At 36.6% G+C, this 18,721-nt stretch overlaps 1 protein-coding gene across 1 annotated transcript; it reads right to left on the bottom strand.

Moving 5' to 3' along the window:
• Positions 1–8,878: 8,878 nt before the first annotated feature.
• LOC130091953 (uncharacterized) lies at positions 8,879–11,792 on the bottom strand. Its single transcript, XM_056260114.1, has 3 exons — positions 11,357–11,792; positions 10,546–10,680; positions 8,879–10,329 (listed from the first exon to the last, which is right to left on the bottom strand). Exons 1-3 carry the CDS (start codon positions 11,763–11,765, stop codon positions 9,806–9,808), a joined length of 1,068 nt encoding a protein of 355 aa, XP_056116089.1. The 5' UTR covers positions 11,766–11,792; the 3' UTR covers positions 8,879–9,805.
• Positions 11,793–18,721: the final 6,929 nt, after the last annotated feature.

Here is an 18,721-nt window from a genome sequence, read left to right as displayed (position 1 = left end):
TATCAATTTGGTTGCCCTCACAAATTATCTTTTTTCCTGCATTTCCATTCGTTTAACCGTGGTTTTCCAACTAGCAGGGACGTGCACAGGAATTTTGAGGGGCAGTTGCTCTGACCTGAAAAAAGGGCACCCCCACCCACATATGAGACACATGAGAAAAAAGAGGTTTGAATGGAAAAACTCGCTTGTAATAATAAAAAAAACGCTTAGATTTCGGGAAAAAATACAATCCTTTTTTAACCTTTTGGCTTCCCGTACATTCAGTTGTGCTTCTTGCTCGTATTCAGTTGTGATGGTAGGCTACGGGCAACTACGCATGATTTGTAGTATGATTGCGTAAAGGGAACAGGAATTCCGGTAGGGAACAGAATCGACTGCTAAACCCAGTGCCGATCCTGACCTCCCTGGGGCCCTAAGCCTAATCCTGCTAAGGGGCCTCTACCTGACCCGTGATGTTGTGAGCTATGTAAACCATTTGCCATTGCCACACAGTCACACCTGACACTTCAGCGCTCCCATACAATCCTCCCTCCTTTAAACAAAACAGTCAAAGAATAAGTACAACAATATAGAACAGAATGAGGTTCAAACAAACAATATTTATTGAATATTTATTGAGTATTTTCTATAGAATATTAACATAACAAGTGAATATTAATGTAAACATAAATAAGAAGAAAATAATAAATTATAACCCTGAGCTTTGGCTTTTGGGATTAACTTTGGTTCTCTCTACAGCTTGGGTATTTTCGGCATCAGTATGATTTTTTATTTTTTTATTATGCATGTTGAAGCAATTCTTGATTTATGGTTATTATTTACTGAGGGATGTGCATCCATATTGACCAGTATGTCCAGCTAATCAACATTTTAAATTCAATATAGCCTATAAATCAATAGTCAATCAATGTCAAATTGTCAATACATTGCTTTCTATCTTGCATAATTAGTGCAGTTGTTTAGAGTTTTTAACTACACTGAGACTAGATAATCAGTGTCTTGTTTTATAATGTGTACTTTGATTGGGAGTGGCATCATTCACGTGCATGTATTGTACAGTATGTCTGGTCTCCACATATTTCTGCTTGAAAAATGCGCGTTTCATTTCGTGCACGCGCATATTAACGCACGATAACACACGCGACGCGGTTATGTTTTCCGAGCTGCAGTAAACAAACACCGTTGCACTTTGTCGTTTATCAAAAACAAACGTAATAAATAATTGTATTTTACTCTCACTTTTGTCAGGCACAAAGTGATGCAAGAGATGCACTGTCTGCACTGCTAGGTTAGCAAGACCGAAAAACTTTGTTGACATCAAACTTGGAGAGGAGAGAACACAAGTTTACCTGATTGTTGTTCCCGCAATTCACTCTCATGGTTTTTTTTTTTCTTCTTCCTCTTTTCGTGACCAGAAGGATAGTTTCGCTTCATTTTGTCATGGATGTTGTACACATTAATTGACGCGCTATGACACGAGATGGAGGCGGGGCCTTAAGTAATTCGCATGCAGTCTATGGTCGCGTGCAGCGCCTCTTTTTTTACAGTCTATGCTGCAGCCACGTAAACAGTTTGCCCTTCCGTTACTGACTTTCACTTTCGGTGCCCGAATGGAAGTGAATGAGGCTTTGCGATTTTTTTTGTGGATTTTTTATCTAGGCCTACATGAAATTCTACATCCATTGTATGATTTTTTTTTTCTTTTTTTTTCTTTTTTTTCCGGAAGGGCAGCCTGAGTCGAAAAGGGCATATGGGCAGTTGCCCGGGCAACCTGAGCAACCCCCCTGTGCACGTCCCTGCCAACTAGTGATCTTAATATGCAAAGTACACACCAGAATAATAACCCTTTCAATATTGCATCTCCAAAGAACATTCCTAATTTTGCAAACCATGCTCCCAGTGCTCCAAAGTTTAAATCACGTTTTCCTTAACTTCTGCTCTTAAGTTTTTTTTTTCTCACACTTAATCGTATGGTTAAATTTTCCCTGCGCAGTATTATTAAGTAAAAGTGCACACTAATCTCCTAACATAAGTCATTCTACTTTTTTTCTCATAATTGTTTTTCTCCTAATGTAGACAAAGTTTTACAATCAATCTCTGCTGATTATAGTAGTATAATTGATTCATTCTGCATTTTTGTTTCGCATGATCCATATTAATATCGGATCACAATATGTCTGGGTAAAAATACCTCTTTCCTATTTTTAATCGCTTCTTATTTTTATGAAGGAATATCAATTCTTAAATTCGAAGAATCAATCTTTTTAGTCAGTCATTTTTAGTTGATGAACGAACAGAACACTTTAGTGAATCTTCTATTTAATTAACCGCAATATGCTTTAATAGTTGTTATAAAGTTTTACATTTCACATTCTGTCAATTTTATTTCCAAATTTAAACAATAAATACTCTTTTTTTAAATCTCACGTATTGTAGCTTCTCATTGTAGCTTATCAGTTCAAGACTACCTTAACTGAATACCTTTTCTTCTTTTCTACTAATTTCTAAATAAACCATCATGAATAAACTAATTATGTCTCATGTAATCACTCTAACTAAGAAATGTTACATTTACCCCATAAAAGTCATTCAATAAACTCTTTAGACAATTAGAAAAATAACTCTAGAGAACAACTTTTTGCACTCTTACATATTCCTTATATGTACATTTCTTTTTCTGTATATCTAACAATCTAAGAGTTTTTATATCAACCATTTAAACCATTAGCTTCATAACTTCCTTATTAAAACTTCCTTGTGTTCGTATGCAACTTATTTTTAATCTTCAATACTTCTGTTTAGCTGACCCATTATCTGACCTAATTTCTGATAGACTTCCAATCTAAGGATTACTTCTCTGTTAGAGATTTAATTTCTGTTCCTGCCCCTCCTCTGTTGATTTCATTGCTTTTACCCATCTATATCATGTCCACATATTCCTTACCAAATGTTTTAATAGTCCTTCTGGTATACTGACATATGGCCTATTTTTGTCGCTGTTCTTTTCTTAACTTTGTTTTTGCCACAAATTTCACAAAACTTTGCAGAAATGCCTTTTAATTTAAAATGCCTTTAATTTTAATTTCCTTTTGATTTAATTTCCTTATTCTTAATTAATTTAATTTCCTTATTCTTAATTAATTTTGCCTTAATTTTAATTTCCTTACCTTACTGCGCATTTTTGATTGAGTATATTCAAAATTATTGTTGGTTCAACAATCTATGCTTCATGTGAATGCCAAATATTTATTTTTGACCCCCCTCTGGTGCCATTTAGATTGTTTCCAAGGGCCTGTTTTTTATTGTGTCAATAACTTCCTGTAAGTCTATAAACTTAACCACTACTTGATATATTTATAATTAGCCAATAGCATATTGAATCAGTTCATAATCTTATGAATTAAAATCTAATATATTTGTCAATATCCAATGTTAATACTTGCTTCAATCTCAACTGTAGCCTTAAATTAATTTTGTATACCTTTGTATTGCCCAATTGCATCTGAGTACCCTTTAAGATTTATTTTAAAAGTTCTTTTTAGTTCTAATTTAATTTTCCTTCATGATTTGTCTAAATTCTCACTATGCTATATCAATTTTCCTAAATAAGTCGTTATCATTATTTTAGTTTCTGTTCTTAATTTGTCATTATCATTGTTTTTACGTTGCTTTGATATATTTTTTTCTATTCAATAGTTTTTCCTGGTGGGGTTATTATTAAGTTGCTACTGAATCTATTCAAGGGCTGAACATTCAAGTGTAGGGAAGTTTGGTTGATGTTGACTATTGTTTGAGCTTGTACTCATCTTGAGTCTTTTCTTCTTTGCACAGCTCTTTGTGAGTTTCCCACATTCTGGAATTTCTCATTCCAGTGTTTCTGGTCAAGTTTGTCTCCTTTTCCAATCATGTGTTGATCTTTGCGAGTCGTTGCAATGGGCTTTTCCTCATTTGCAAGGGAAGATCTTTGTCAGCGTCCTTGATCCCTCACTTCCTTGTTGTGGGGGGTTGCTGAAGTCTGTTGGTGTATTTTAAGTTGAGAGGACTCAAATGTCACTCTGTTGATCATTTCTTCTGAAATTACAAAGCATAGTCAATGGCTCTTTTTGTTAGACTCGTCCCAGAACCCTTCCTGGAATTGAGCTGCTTTCATCTGTGAATTAAAGCTTCATTATTTCTGTTAGTGACAACAACATGTATTTTCAATAATCTGCTCATCTGGCCTATTGTCCTTCCTGGTGTTTCCTGTAGAAAAGATAATGTGGGCCGAGTGCTGTCCTTTCTGCTTTCATTAACAGCAGGACTTTAATCCATATATTCCCCTTGTTTTTCATATAGTTCAGCTTTTTGTTATCATAATTGCAATTTCTTTACATTTTTCTCATAATAAATTTCCTATGTACTTTTACAATTAGTCAATTCCAACTAAGTTATCTCATTGTCTTGAGTTCCACTATCAGCCCACTATTTATTAGGCATCTTGGATAACACTCATCCCACTTTGTTACAAGACAAAAGTTACCAGACAACATTTCATACTTTTGACAAAGATCAGCTTCTCTTGATATGCTGCAAAGAAAGTCATATATGTTATGCGCTGCGCAATTGTGGCACTGTTTTTCTATTTTTATTTTTCTCTTTTCATTCTTTTTTTCCTATTGCCACTATAGTTCCAACCAGGAAATTTAACCAAATCCATCCATGGTCATTATTTTATTGGGCAGAATTTGCCCTGTGGGCCCACATATTAAATTTAGATACAGCTGTATTGGCAAAATAATTGATTTGCCTCAGTGTTTCTTCAAACACCATCTCTCACTCCACTCACACTCAGTCACTCTCACACACACTGGCCAGCAAGCATACATTCTTGCAAGTTGTGCTCTAAATGTGGCATCTTATAATTTTAGCCACAAGGTCTGATCAGGTCAACACAACTATGTCAAACACTATTGAGAAGTGTCAGTGATCATAATGTTTAGTCTAACACCATTGTTATAAACCCTTTTTTCTTTCCCCTTCTTTTTACTAATTCTAATAGATTGAATATTTTAGAATAATAGGCCTGCCACTTGTAATTTCTCAAATGCATTTTGTCATTTGTTTGTCTAATTTTTATAGTCTTTTTGTTTTTGCTCATGAGCTGCTTAAAGAATAAACTTGGAGATCTCGGCATATTCTTGGATCCATGGCCAACACCATTTCCATCTCATTATCCCAGTTTAGACAGCATTTGCGTTTTCATAATTTTGGACTCTTGGAGTAATTTTTTTCTCCAATCTATCTCTAGGAAATTACCAAAACAAAATGGAGTGACCAGTATCATTGTTTTGCCAACAATAATAATTATTCTTTGACATTGCAATCTTTTTTCTTTGCCAGAGAATAATTCTATCATGCTTTTAGCCCTATAGTTGTTTCATATAATAGCCCTCACTATACCAAATCCAGCCTCAATTTTAACTATTTAGTGAGTTGAGCACCCACTTGTCTCTTTCAGTGTATTTTCTTTTTCTTATAGAGCTGGACTTGTACCTACTGATAAAGCAGAGAGGGTTAGTTTAGCAGAGAATATAAAGAATTGCTATTAGACCAGTGAATAATCAAGAAGAATAAAGTTAATATAATAATTAACTACATTTGCAGCAGTCTCTATAGAGTGATCACTGGAGTTGCCGCACCTGTGTTGCCCGTAAGGGAAGGATGTCAGTCAGTTCTTCTGTTCTCAGATCATCCGTCTTTTGAAGCTTTTCGGCTGTCGATCTGCATGTGTCGTCAGCCTGTCACTCAAAGGCCTGGTGTCGGAGACTGGAATATAGGCTCTGTTGTTTCTCTGCCTTTTCTCAGTTTGGGCATTGAAAGATTCTGCCACAGATTTGCATCTTACGATTGTCTTTTTGTTCTCAGGAAAAGTCTCAAGTGAAAGTTTCACCTTTTCCAGCATTAATCAGTCTTTCTCCATGCTGAGTTTCCAGAAAGTGGTCATCTATAGGAGGGAGCTGAATGCCCCTCACCCACTCCTTCTTCTTTCTGCAGTCGTGTCTTCTCTCTTTCGTGTCTCTGACCTTTCACCTCTTCCATTCGACACTGTCATTGAAGCCATCTGAAATTTGAACACTCAGAGAACTGCATGAATCAAATTAACTTTATAAATATTTGTTCCTGAGCAATTAGCTCTTTATCTAAATTCCATTTTTAACCATCTTTTTCCAGTTCTGTTATACTATATTATAATCACTGGTTGACAACAGCAGTTCTCCCATTCTGTTTTTAGTAAAGCAAGTTCTTCGTTGCAGAAAAGAGCAAGCTATTCATTGCTAGTTCAATAATCTACCTTTTGATTATCTAAGTATAATACATTCAAATAGGTTTCCCTATCATAAAATCAGACTTCAATCTTTCTCTTAAATTTGCATGCTGTGCTCAAGATAATCTCACATGGTGAATAAACTTTTCCTCAGCCATTCCCAACAATTCCCATTTACTACAATTCTAAGATTGCTGTAAATTATTTTTGACTGCTGAAACTTGGTCACCCAATCCTGTTCACTTTTAGCACACTGCACCAGTTATTTTTTCTTAGCACAAACTTAATTCTCTATAATGGAATCATTTTTCTCATTTTGTCTTCAGGGATAATGAGATACAAATTTTAGACGTCTTTGGATATAAAATATAATATATTAAGCACGTGCAATCTTATTTATATTTATCTATTTAATATCTTTTATTATATTTATTAATTAAATATATATTTTATAACTTTAACTTATTGCATACTACAATAATCTTCTAGGTTAATATCTTGAAACAATTGTTTTCCTTTACTATTTCTTTACTTTTAATACTCATTTATACATTACTTGTCTCTCAAGCTCATACACACATTCCTTGTCACCTATTTTTAACCACAGTCACAGTCAAGCAGACACAGGATCCCCAGACACACACACAAAAGCTATATTCTACTTACAGTGTTACTCACTGTTTTTACAAACAATACTTCACTGAATAACTTTAAACTATCACAGACCTCTGCGATTCAATTTAACTTACCCGAGCAGCCATTGTCATACCTATAACAATGCGGTAACCATAAGCTAAACTTATCTGTGTGCATGCTATCTTATTATCCTTAATAAGAAACACAGATAAATAACTGATAACCTCACCAGTACACTTGTTATCCTTAACAAGTAAACATAAAAACTGATTATCCTTAATCACCAATGATATCCTTATCATTGCACTTGTTATCCTTAACAAGTAAACATAAAAAACTGATTACCCTTAATCATTACACTTGTTACCCTTAACAAGTAAACATAAAAACTGATTACCCTTAATCACCAATGATATCCTTATCATTGCACTTGTTATCCTTAACAAGTAAACATAAAAATTGATTACCCTTAATCAGTACACTTGTTACCCTTAACAAGTAAACAAAACAAATGATTATCCTTAATCATTACTCTTGTTATCCTTAACAAGTAAACATAAATAACCGATATCCTTATCAGTTCCTGATATCCTTATCAGTAAATTCAAATCCCTACGTACGTACGACAAAACCTTAGCGGCACATCAGCAGTACCAGTAGTTCAAACAATCCACACAGGATTATCTAAGCACTGGCAAAGACTATTGGGAGCTCCCCCGCGCTACAACACATTTACTCGATATCGTCAACAACAATACATGCACTTATTTCTAGAATCAAAGATACCCTTTTTCAATTTTTTAGTTCTTTAAATTTGGAGAAGCATTTTAAAGGTCTTACCACTCTGGCTCACTGGTGACAACACATACTTTTTCAAAAGCAAAAATTGCTCACCTCAAATTACAGTGGCCACTGTTGTCTGTGAGTCACCAGTGTCGCCTTTCGTGGCTCCCACAGCTCCTAAGCCAGTCCTGCCGGGGTCGCCATTTGAAGTGGTTTCAATTGTTCTGTAAAATAACTTCGCAGAGATCTTTGATGCCAGAAATATTAGACTTTATTAACAAACAAAGCCGAGCATCTCCTGCAGGGGATCACTCCCTCCAGCAGGAGATCCCTTCCTCCTGCAGGCGATCACTCCTGAACAGTGCCCAGCTTCTCACATATATACATACATCCTTTTCCAAAGATGGTCATACACTTATAGATAGTTTTGGGTGAAGGTCTTGTACCATGTGACTTCTCAGAATAGAATTGACATTCAGGGTCTTTTTACAGAAGGTCTTGCAGCTTTCAAAGTCACCTAGACAGAGAAATAATTGTGTATTCTTATATGGCTAAATTACTTGTTTTCTGAATAATAAAATCTTCAACATAGGCTACTAGTATCTAAAAAATAAGTACTTATAGTGGCATTAAAATTTAGACTAGTAGGTTTAAATTATTAAATGTTAAAACGGTTTGCCATAGTATGGCTTAGTGATATTAAAATATGATAGCCCCTTTGTGTTTACAGTAACCATCTGTCTGTTTTGTTTTGCAATCCCCTACTGATCATTTCAAACTTAGCCTATATTTAAATGTTTCACAGTACAATAATAACTGAGTTGTGTTCCTTTTCATAATGCTTTACATGGACAAAATTATAAAATAACACATCACATGTCCCCATAACAGTTTCACCAACATCTACACGGGATGGCCTGGAAGTGTCCATGACGCCAGGGTTCTTAGGAATTCCTGTATCTTTGCATTGGCAGAGAGAGGGGAGCTTTTTCCACCAGTAAGTTGTTCTATCACAATCACGTACACACACAAATCCTATTTGGAAACAGTACCATTTTAGTATAAAGGAGATTAAAATGTTTAGAGAAACATATTATAACATGTAATAAATTAAACTTCTCTTATTTTCCATTGCCTAAGGACACAGTGGAGATCAACGGTGTCCAAGTACCGATCATGCTACTTGGTGACCCGGCGTACCCCATGCGGAGCTGGCTTATTAAAGGGTACGCTGACACAGGAAACCTCACAGAGCAGCAACGGTACTTTAACGAGCGACACAGCAAAGCCAGGGTGACTGTGGAATGTGCATTCGGCCGATTGAAGGGGCGGTGGAGATGCCTTGGGAAACGGCTGGATGTGGACATCTCCACTGTCCCTACCATCATAAGTGCATGCTGCACTCTCCACAATGTGTGTGAGAAGCATGGTGAGGCCTATGAGGGACCTGCTCAAACTATTCTTCAGGACATCAGGATAGCAGAAGGAGAGGCACAAGATGCCGCTGAGCCAACAAGAGTCAGAGAGGCACTAACAGAGTTTTTTTACAGCCAACGCTGATTCACAAAAGAAACTTTAATTGACAATGTTTAAACATAACATTCTGAAAGTGTGGAGTAACAATTTTTTTTTTCAATACTAATGATGAAATGGTCAGTTTTGTTCTGAAAAAATAAATAAAAATGAAATGCATCCCTGTAAAATTAGTTGTGCAGGTGTATGTAAACAAATAATCCCTATAAAAATCGTCAAAAATATTTTCCACTCAAGAATTTTTCTCAGCTAAAAAATAAGAAAACCTGCTAACTACAATGTTGTACTTTGAATAATTACTCTGAAAATGTTCATGTTCAAAATAAAATGATTATGCTATAGTGCAAGTTTCTGTCGGTTTAATAACACTACATAACGTTCTAACTGTAACCTGAAATCAAACTGTCAAATATATTCTGAACTGTAATTAACCTGTATAATGATACAAACTTTATTTCTAAAGCACATTTAAATCAAATTTTTTGATGGATAGACTTTGCATAGATTGACCAACAATACTGAAAGCAATTCACTATATTGTGATTTGATTTACTTTTCCTGGTCATCTGGAGGTCGGTAGAATGGTGGATGCCCTGAGGCCTGGTTGAAGGGCTGCTGAGCTGGACCTTGAGGGTGTGCTGACACCTGGCTGAAGGAGTGAGGTATATCTGGAGGATGTGCAGGGGGATGGTTGAAAGGTTGAGCCAGATCTTGCAGAAAAGATAGAGGCTGGTTGGTTGTCTCGTTACATGGTGGAGGCTGAGGTGAACCCATGCTAAATTTCGGGGGCTGAGTAAAGTTGTAAAAGGTAGGCTGAGGCGGCAGTTGTCTTGGGTTGTACTGTGAGGGCTGGACTGGTGCCTGGTAGAAAGGTGGACATGGGGAATTTGATCTGGCAAGAAACTGTGTGAACATTGAGAGCATTTTGAGCTCATGCTCATGCTGTGCTGCTTGCATTTTCAATTGAAGCTCAGTGTCGTCTGTGTTGTTGAGGGCACTGCTGATCTTTTCAGTGAAGATTTCCAGTGTTGCTTCCATCTTGGTCTTCCTTTTCCTGCTCTTGGCAGATGTAGCTGTAAGAAAGAGGAGAAAGTGTTTGGCCATTGTATCACAATTAAAAAAATAATCAGTTAGGCTTGGAGGGTAGACATGAGTATAAGTAAAAACTTAGCAGTAATACAGTACAGTACAGTAATAACAGAATACAAAAATAGTAATGGATGGGTTAGCTATGTGAATACTCTACTAATGATTTAGCAACAACCTGATAAAAACATGATGAATCTTACTTCCAGAGGACTTGCTGGCTGTTGTGCTTCTTCCAGTGGTCTCTGTAATGCCTGCAGCTGATGAGCTTTCTCCAGATGTAGATGGTGCAGAAGACACAGAAGATGCAGATGGGAGTGACTCTGTGCTTGTATCATCTGGTGAAAGCAAACATATCATGCTATAATGTGATGTATTCAATACAAATATTATGAGCTGGTTCACGTTACCAATTTACATAACACCCTCAACACACACGTTACCCTGAGAAGATGATGATAACATAGCTAGCCCCCCTCCTTATATGTTAGGTTATAATATGGGATTTGGTTCTGCAGAGCCAGGTTACCAGTGCACTTCATCAGATCGTAGACTGAGTAACATTTCTGAATGACGAGCCCGATCTTATGAAAGTGCGTATCTATTTCAGGAATTAAATGTATCGTTTTTTGCGTTTATATCCTACGCAGTTTTCGCGTGCATACGCACTTAATTGCGTGTATGCACGCACTCCACACCCCTAATCCTAACCTAGGGATTTACAGTGTGTAGCATATGCACGAAAAAAACAACAACAACATTTTTTGCGTTTAAATGGTAGCCTATGAGAAATTAAATTTGTGATATAGATACGCACTTTCATGAGTATTTTGGAGCGACAGTAAAGGGTACTCTGCTTCTCTGGTGGGTTTTCTGAGTTGTGCAAAGTAACTGTGCGCAGCTGACTGGCTTGTTTATTCTGTGAACATAATTTTCCTATAACAAACACCTCAACTTTCTAGTCTTTTTCTACAGTATATGCCTAGGCTATGTATGTCAAGACTGAAAACGTACCTGTTTCGACATCTATATCCAGGCTGTCTGCTGAACTCCTCGGAGTTTCAGGCTCCTCTTCACCTGCTTCGTAGCTATCCAGCAGCTCCAACGGCTGACAGCTGGGTTTATCGCCCATAACACGGCTAATCTCGTTGTAAAATGGGCAGGTGATGCGACCACGACCGCTTCGGTTGTTAGAATCATTTGCTTCTTTAAATTTACTCTTAAGACTCTTAACCTTCCTTTGGCACTGCAGCCACGTTCTCCTGTGTCCCCGTTCCTCCATTTCGTGTGCTATCTTTTCAAAAACAGAGCGGTTACGGTAGGACCCTTCTAATTTCGCTTGAATAGAGGTATCTCCCCATATATTAATTAGGTCTAATACCTCACTGTCCCTCCACTGACTCGCTCCATCACTGTTATCCATATCTAGGCAATTTTTTAATACTGTCTGTGTCTGTTGTGTCTGTTGCTAACACGCCGACGCATGTGACAAATGTCGATGTTGATTGACGTAAAAGTCGCATCAAATCCGCCTTGGTTGATCACACTGCGGACGCATTAAAAAAAATCAGATATGGATCTGATTCAGGACCACATATGTATGTGGTCTAAATCTGATTTTAAAAAATCGGATCTGGGCAAGATTTGAGTGTTCACACTATCTCTGAAGGAGTCTGACCTGGTCACTTGACCCCAAAAAAATCGGATTTGGGCCACTTTAGCCTGCAGTGTGAACGGGGCCTAATAGTTTTTAAGATAATTACACATTTGTAAAAGTATGCCATTTTGGGCGGTACCGCCCAATCCGTCCCCAGAGGGTTAAGCTGCAATGACACTATTTTCTTCTAGAGCTGCTGTACAGCCAAGACTAACTTTGTTGCATTATTTTCCAAATCTCTGTAAAGCTGCTTTGAAGCAATCTGTATTGTATTCAAATAATTTTGTCAGATAAATACCTTCACTAAGTTTAGTGTTTTGTTCTTCCCTCATAATTTCAAAATATTTAAAATATATAAATATAAAAATATTTTCCTCATAATTTGATGGTTTAAGCAAACTTGTAGGGTAATAATAAAATTAAAAAACTCCACCACTGTTTTGGCCACCGCTGTATATTTGGTGTGGTCAGTGTCACAATAGTGTTATTCTAGAGCCTGCTAACTGTGGACTGAAGGGCCCGAGTCATCACAGGTGCACTGCTGCATTTTTCCAGTCGCCAAAAATATAATTATTACTTTTATTTCATTGCTGTAAAATTTCTTAAAGGTAAGTTACAAAAAGAATACCTTGTTGATTAAACTTTTTTATCGTTTGATCAACTCATTTAACTGCAATACATCATATTTTTGCCATCGTGTTACTCTTAACTAGGTTAGGAGACCTCTCCAGCTCTCTTAAATAATTTAGGAGCTGAGACCAAGTCTTAACACTTAGGAACCTTTATGAATCACGCTTATTCTTAAGTTTAGGAATAAGAGTAAAATTATGTATTTCTTAGAATTTTGACAGACTTGAGACTAAAATTTTACTCTGAGTGGCTTTAAACATACGGGCCCTGATTTACTCGTTGCATCTTAAGAAGAATGGCATCCAGGGTGCGATTTGCCGGGGGGGATGCGTGGGATTTCCCCCTTTCTGGTCAAAGTATCCCTGCCTCTGCTTAATTATTTTTATCCCCGGTGGGGATAAATTTATCCCCCCCTCAAAGTGATCAGTGCTACAACAATAGTGGCGAGACGGATCACAAAACTTATCACGGGTCCGTGGTTTGATTAAAGTCAATTTTATTTTAAAAATGCGCTCCTTCGGCTGGCTCTGGTATAGCGGCCGCAGCCTCTCTGTAATCACCACTCTGCAGACATGCTCAATGTCCCGCCCACGGCGCTATCTGATTGGTTACTCCTCACGAGTAATAGCCTATCAACACTTGCGAGACTGGGCAGTGGAGCTGTGTGTCGGAGGCGTTTAGCGTGGCGCGGTAGACGCGAACTGACACAGATGATGCATCTGTCTTTTCTATCATTTCACTGTAGCTCAGCATCGCGATGTAACGTTAACGTTGTTACTTTAACAGCAGTACAACTGTTTTTACTGTGATGGTTTAACTTTGCAATCAATCCATGGTTCAGCAGACTGATAGAAGTAGCCTAGCCTAAACTAAGTAAAGCGCTGTAATGTGAACTGTCAGTGCGATCTACAATAAAATCCGAAATGGACCACCCACTGGAAAGCTGCGGATTTTCCCACAGGAAAGCAGAAAAGACTGTTTTCCTAGTATGATGAGGCCTACACAATAGCCTGTTTATGTTTAAGTTGACACTACGTTGTGCCATTTAATTGTGCCATTCATAAATAAGTCTTTTGACATGTCAAGCCGAGTGGCACTATCCATGGTACTGGGAGGGGGATTTAATTCTTAGGCTACGTGTTTTTCGTTGTGCGTGATCACAGTTCATATATAAGCTATTAGAGTAAAACATATTCCGTTAGGCTACTTCATGAGTTAATAAGAAAAAAGATTTTACAATTCCTGCAAATGCAGTGATGAAGTTTATGTTCTCATGATTTATTTTTATGAATAAAACTTTTTCAAAACATCCCCCCCTCTGTTTTTTTCACAAATCGCACCCTGATGGCATCTATGCTAATGTCAGTCTTTCCATTTATTACGAGGTTTACTGAAGTCAGCCGGATCCGGGCCGTATCCAGATCAGATGGTGGACCTGCGCCTGGACACGACCACAACGCATCCCTGAAGTGCCAGCCTCATCAGCCCTGTGAAGGCCTCATGGACACCTCTACAAACTCGTCTCCATACCGGCGTGATGACTCCGACCTCCAACCAGAGGAACTGGATAATATTGTGAACGTTCTGATCCTATTTGACTTCTGACCTGTAATGTTGCCTGAATCATAATCATACACTGTCGGCTCGTTGGCCAGAGGAGAACTGAGCGACTGAGTCTGGGTTCTCCCAAGGGTTTTTTCTCCATTCTGTCCCTGATGGAGTTTTGGTTCCTGGCCACTGTTGCCTTGGCTTTTGGCTTGCTTAGTTGGGGACATTTAATTATTCAACAATATTTTTGATCTGCCTTACTTCAAGTGGACGATAAAGCAAATTGGGTAACACTTTAGAATACGGTTCCTTCGTTAATGAATAACTACACAAGAACCAATGAGTAACACAATATTAACAATCTAGTAACTACTATTAACTAACAATAAACTCTGATTAACAAACTAGTAAGTAATAGCGCACAGATGAAAGTGGTACTTCACTATTAACTAATCAATAACTACTATTTTTTTAATGCTTCCCAGAGAACTACTGAAAAAGTTTCATAATTCATGCAAAACTAATCAATAAACAATGCAGGACAAATGACTAGCACTACATTAACATTTTAACTGCTACTGTAAATGATTATTATGGTAACTAACTAGTAATGACTCAAGTGTTTCTACATACTTCTAAAGGAATGACTAATTATTTGGATCCGTATTCTAAAGTGAAGATCATGGTAACTAACTAGTAATGACTCAAGTGTTACAACATACTTCTATGGGAATTACTATTTAAAACTTCACCAAAAAACCTCAAAAGCTTCAAATGATTCATCATGACTGAAAAAAATTGCTGATTTTAACAAAACGCATGAAACAAGTATGTAGTAACACTTGATTAATTACTAGTTAGTTACCATGATCTTCACTTTAGAATACGGATCCAAATAATTAGTAATTCCCATAGAAGTATGTAGTAACACTTGAGTCATTACTAGTTAGTTAAAAAATAGTAGCTATTGATTAGTTAATAGTGAAGTACCACTTTCATCTGTGCGCTATTACTTACTAATTCGTTAATCAGAGTTTCTTTTTAGTTAATAGTAGTTACTAGATATTTAATAAACTTTTTCAGTAGTTCTCTGGGAAGGGTTAAAAAATAGTAGTTATTGATTAGTTAATATTGAACTACCACTTTCATCTGTGCGCTATTACTTACTAGTTTGTTTATCAGAGTTTATTGTTAGTTAATAGTAGTTACTAGATTGTTAATATTGTGTTACTCATTGGTTCTTGTGTAGTTATTCATTAACGAAGGAACCGTATTCTAAAGTGTTACCGCAATTTTATTCTAGAAACAAACTTCTTGTATTTATTTTCATGTTATCACTGTGAAGCTGCTTTGTTACAATCTGTATTGATGACTTGACTTGACTTCCGAACGGCCTCTTTTCACTACCGAAGCGCATGACACTCGAAACCTGCGCAAGGGGTTTGCGCTATTTTTGAATCAGAATATGAAGCAGTCACGTGTTTGTGTGTCGAAACGAAGCTTCGGACGTCACTGATCACATGGTTATGGCAAGATGAATCAAGCTCCGGTACAGTGATTCATGTGAGATGTTTCGTTTTTTTTTATACAAGCTTCGAAGCCTCGGTGCCGAACGTCACATCACTACCTGAGTGCTTTAAATAAACCTTTGTTTACTTCACCAGTTTGTATCGTTCTGATCTGTGACAGTTTTTTGTTCATTTTTCTTTACAGGTCAACAGTACAGACTTTTCTTTTCAGTCGTAGTTGGCACATGACTGACCCTCAAAGTTCAAATATAATTGAAATAATGGCAGGTTTTTGTTTTTTACGTTGACACAATGTAACGTTTAATGCTAAACAGTTAGATTTTTAACATTGATTTTTTTTTTTACAAAATCTGTATGTTGAATACAGTCAATGTCATGTCTTCAAGAAATACATAACCTTTGAATTATTCTTATTTCTAATTATTATTTTAGCATTGTATGATATTTTGATCAAAACACCACTTCAAAAATCAATTTATGTGAAAATATAATCATATTATATTTCAATCTCAAGAGAGAAGTGCAGCAGAAACTTTTTTGCTTTGTGTGATTTTGTTTGGACTTACAATTTTGTGTGTGTGCCTAAAGCTTACCATGAAGGATTGCTTTTTTATTCACACACTGTCATCAACTCTATTTGACCAACTAATCAAATAATATAGTCTACATATAAAACTAAACACGCATTTCTTTAAAAAAAAAGAAAGAAAGAAAGAAAAGAAGAAAATTCATCTTTTCCATTACCACGCTGAAACAAAGGTTGTTTTCACCTTTGATCATGATTGGTTAATCTGACTGTCATCTACGTAACTGGCCAATGACAACTGCGTGTGCCTTTTTACTGGTCATGTTTGAAAATCCGTCAGTTTGAGTTGATGACAACGTGTGTGTGCTACGGCTCGGCAAGATTACCCAGTCTTTCCTTAAGCCTTTTAAATTCTTATTTTGAACTAATTTGTGTTGTGACATGTAAACGGAGGAGAACAGAAGCTGAAATGTGAACACAGAGGAAGGTCGGTCTGGATGTGTGAGGTCCTGCAAACATATTTGCGATATCAGGAAAGAGAAACATTTTGCTCTTTTTTTTTTTTTTTTTAATTCAGGGTGATTTAGCTTTGTTTAATTAGAGCGAGATTTTCACTCTTGTCCTTTCCTCATTGGGAAGCGCTCATACACATGTTTGTGTAGATCCTCGGTGCCTCTCGATGTTTTAATATGGATTACATAATCGGATAATATTTATTCACATTTAAAGCTTTAGACATTTTTTGACTCGCAGTTCACAGAGACGACAGAAAACCTTTTGTCATTAGCCTATTGTGAGTGCACTTTGTACATGAATAAAAGGACCTTTTAAAGTTTTAAAAGATGATATCTTATCTGTGTGACCAAAAATTATGGAGTAGGCTATGGCCTATTAAGTTTGTAACAACTGCTTTTAAAATAAAGCTTTTTATGCTACATAAAGAATTAAGGGACCAGAGACTTTCACCTTTCAATGACCCATGTGTATTACACCACAAATCACCATACAGTCAGTAAACATACAACATACATAGTCATTCAGTTGCAAGGGAAACATCAAAATAGTTCAGACTCTTATAGTAGTGTACTAGTGTCTTTGGCTACCAAGAGCTCAGTCCTAAGAGTTATAGGAGCAAGATGAAACAGTACTTAAGTGCAATGTTGACGAGGCTGCATCTGCCTGAAACCGAGTTTCCAAGTGACTGTCGGTAATGTGAACGAACTGTAGTTTGTGAAATGAACAATAGATGACAAAGGTGTTGTTGGCAAAACAAAGACAATTAATCCCCTTTTTGGTCAAGGTCCTAGCTATAGTTGAGCTGCCTCCTCATGCCTGCACGTTGAACCCTATTTGAGTTTAGGAACCTCAGGTTGCTCAAATCAGGGCAAAAACAGAAGACAGCATTGGTGAGAAAGCTTCTCCATGTGGTTAACACATCCTTCCTATCTCATACTACTTCTCTTATCCACTTTATGCTACCAGGCATCTCACTGGCTAGAGTGCCCCTAGTGACAGGATTAAGTATTGCACATACAGAAAGCTAATGGGACAAATGTAACTTTAAAACTGTTACAAGTTCTTTTAGCTGTTATGAGAAAAATAAATTCAAGTGAACATGCCGCCATGTTTGTCGAACTCTAATTCAACATGCCAGAATAAAACCCGACTTTAGAATAATGCGTAGCGCCACTCGGCGTGGTGTGCCAAAATACTTAATTATAAACTTCAATATTTTGTTCAAAACGCTTTATGACATTTGAAAAGCCGTGAATGTATTAAGGCCTCTGGAACCAGGATCATCACTGAAACGCGCTGCTTGTTATCTCTCAATACAGGAGCAGAAGCGCAGATTCAGATTTTATTGTTTGTTGTTTAAACGTGCGTGTTGCATATTTAAAAAAGAATATATATATATGTGATATGGTCTATTGGTGAATTAGGCTATAGCATTGATTACTGTGGAGGGGAAAATCGCACCTTGCTTAGGTTACAACACGTGTTTAAAAGCTCTTTCTGTAGCCTATATGGAACCCCATCAAGGTTTTTTTTTCTATTCTTTTTTACCAGAACTGCTTTTGAAATTATGATTGGAATTATTATACAGATGTAAATTCAGTCAATCTGTTGGATAAGATGCTCCTTAGTGTAAAATGGAAATGCATTGTAATTTTATTTTATAAGCAAAAAACAATATGGTGTAACAAGTTTTAGAACTAGACAAATCTCTACATTAATAATGAGAAAAAAATCACAATAGACTGCGAGATAGGACTATTTGAACTTTTGATTCATAAAAAGTTCTGCTCTAAAAGTTTGTTATATTCGGTTTAAAATGTACTTTTACATAATCACGTTTTGCTTTCGTTAAATTTAACCAAATCTGTGGTAGCTTATAGGCTATTGAAAAAAGTTGTATTATTTGTTTTCCCTAAAAGTTTGTTAAAATCTTTTTCGTTTTTTTTTTTTTTTTTTACATATTCAGTCTCATT

Source organism: Rhinichthys klamathensis, unplaced genomic scaffold (genome assembly GCF_029890125.1).
Source record: "Rhinichthys klamathensis goyatoka isolate OS25496 unplaced genomic scaffold, OSU_Roscu_1.1 h1tg000173l_1, whole genome shotgun sequence".
In the NCBI taxonomy this organism is placed as follows: Eukaryota; Metazoa; Chordata; class Actinopteri; order Cypriniformes; family Leuciscidae; genus Rhinichthys; species Rhinichthys klamathensis.
The sequence above is the reverse complement of the archived record's forward strand: the minus strand, read 5'-3'. Positions and strand labels throughout refer to the sequence as shown.

What these genes read in the sequence shown, in the direction of transcription:
- LOC130091953 (XM_056260114.1), bottom strand. Translation starts at nt 11,765, where the DNA reads ATGGATAACAGTGATGGAGCGAGTCAGTGGAGGGACAGTGAGGTATTA. An exon ending in GGATATAGATGTCGAAACAG is followed by an intron (nt 10,681 to 11,356) that starts GTACGTTTTCAG and finishes TGCTTTCACCAG; the next exon opens with ATGATACAAGCACAGAGTCA. An exon ending in AGCCAGCAAGTCCTCTGGAA is followed by an intron (nt 10,330 to 10,545) that starts GTAAGATTCATC and finishes TCTTTCTTACAG; the next exon opens with CTACATCTGCCAAGAGCAGG.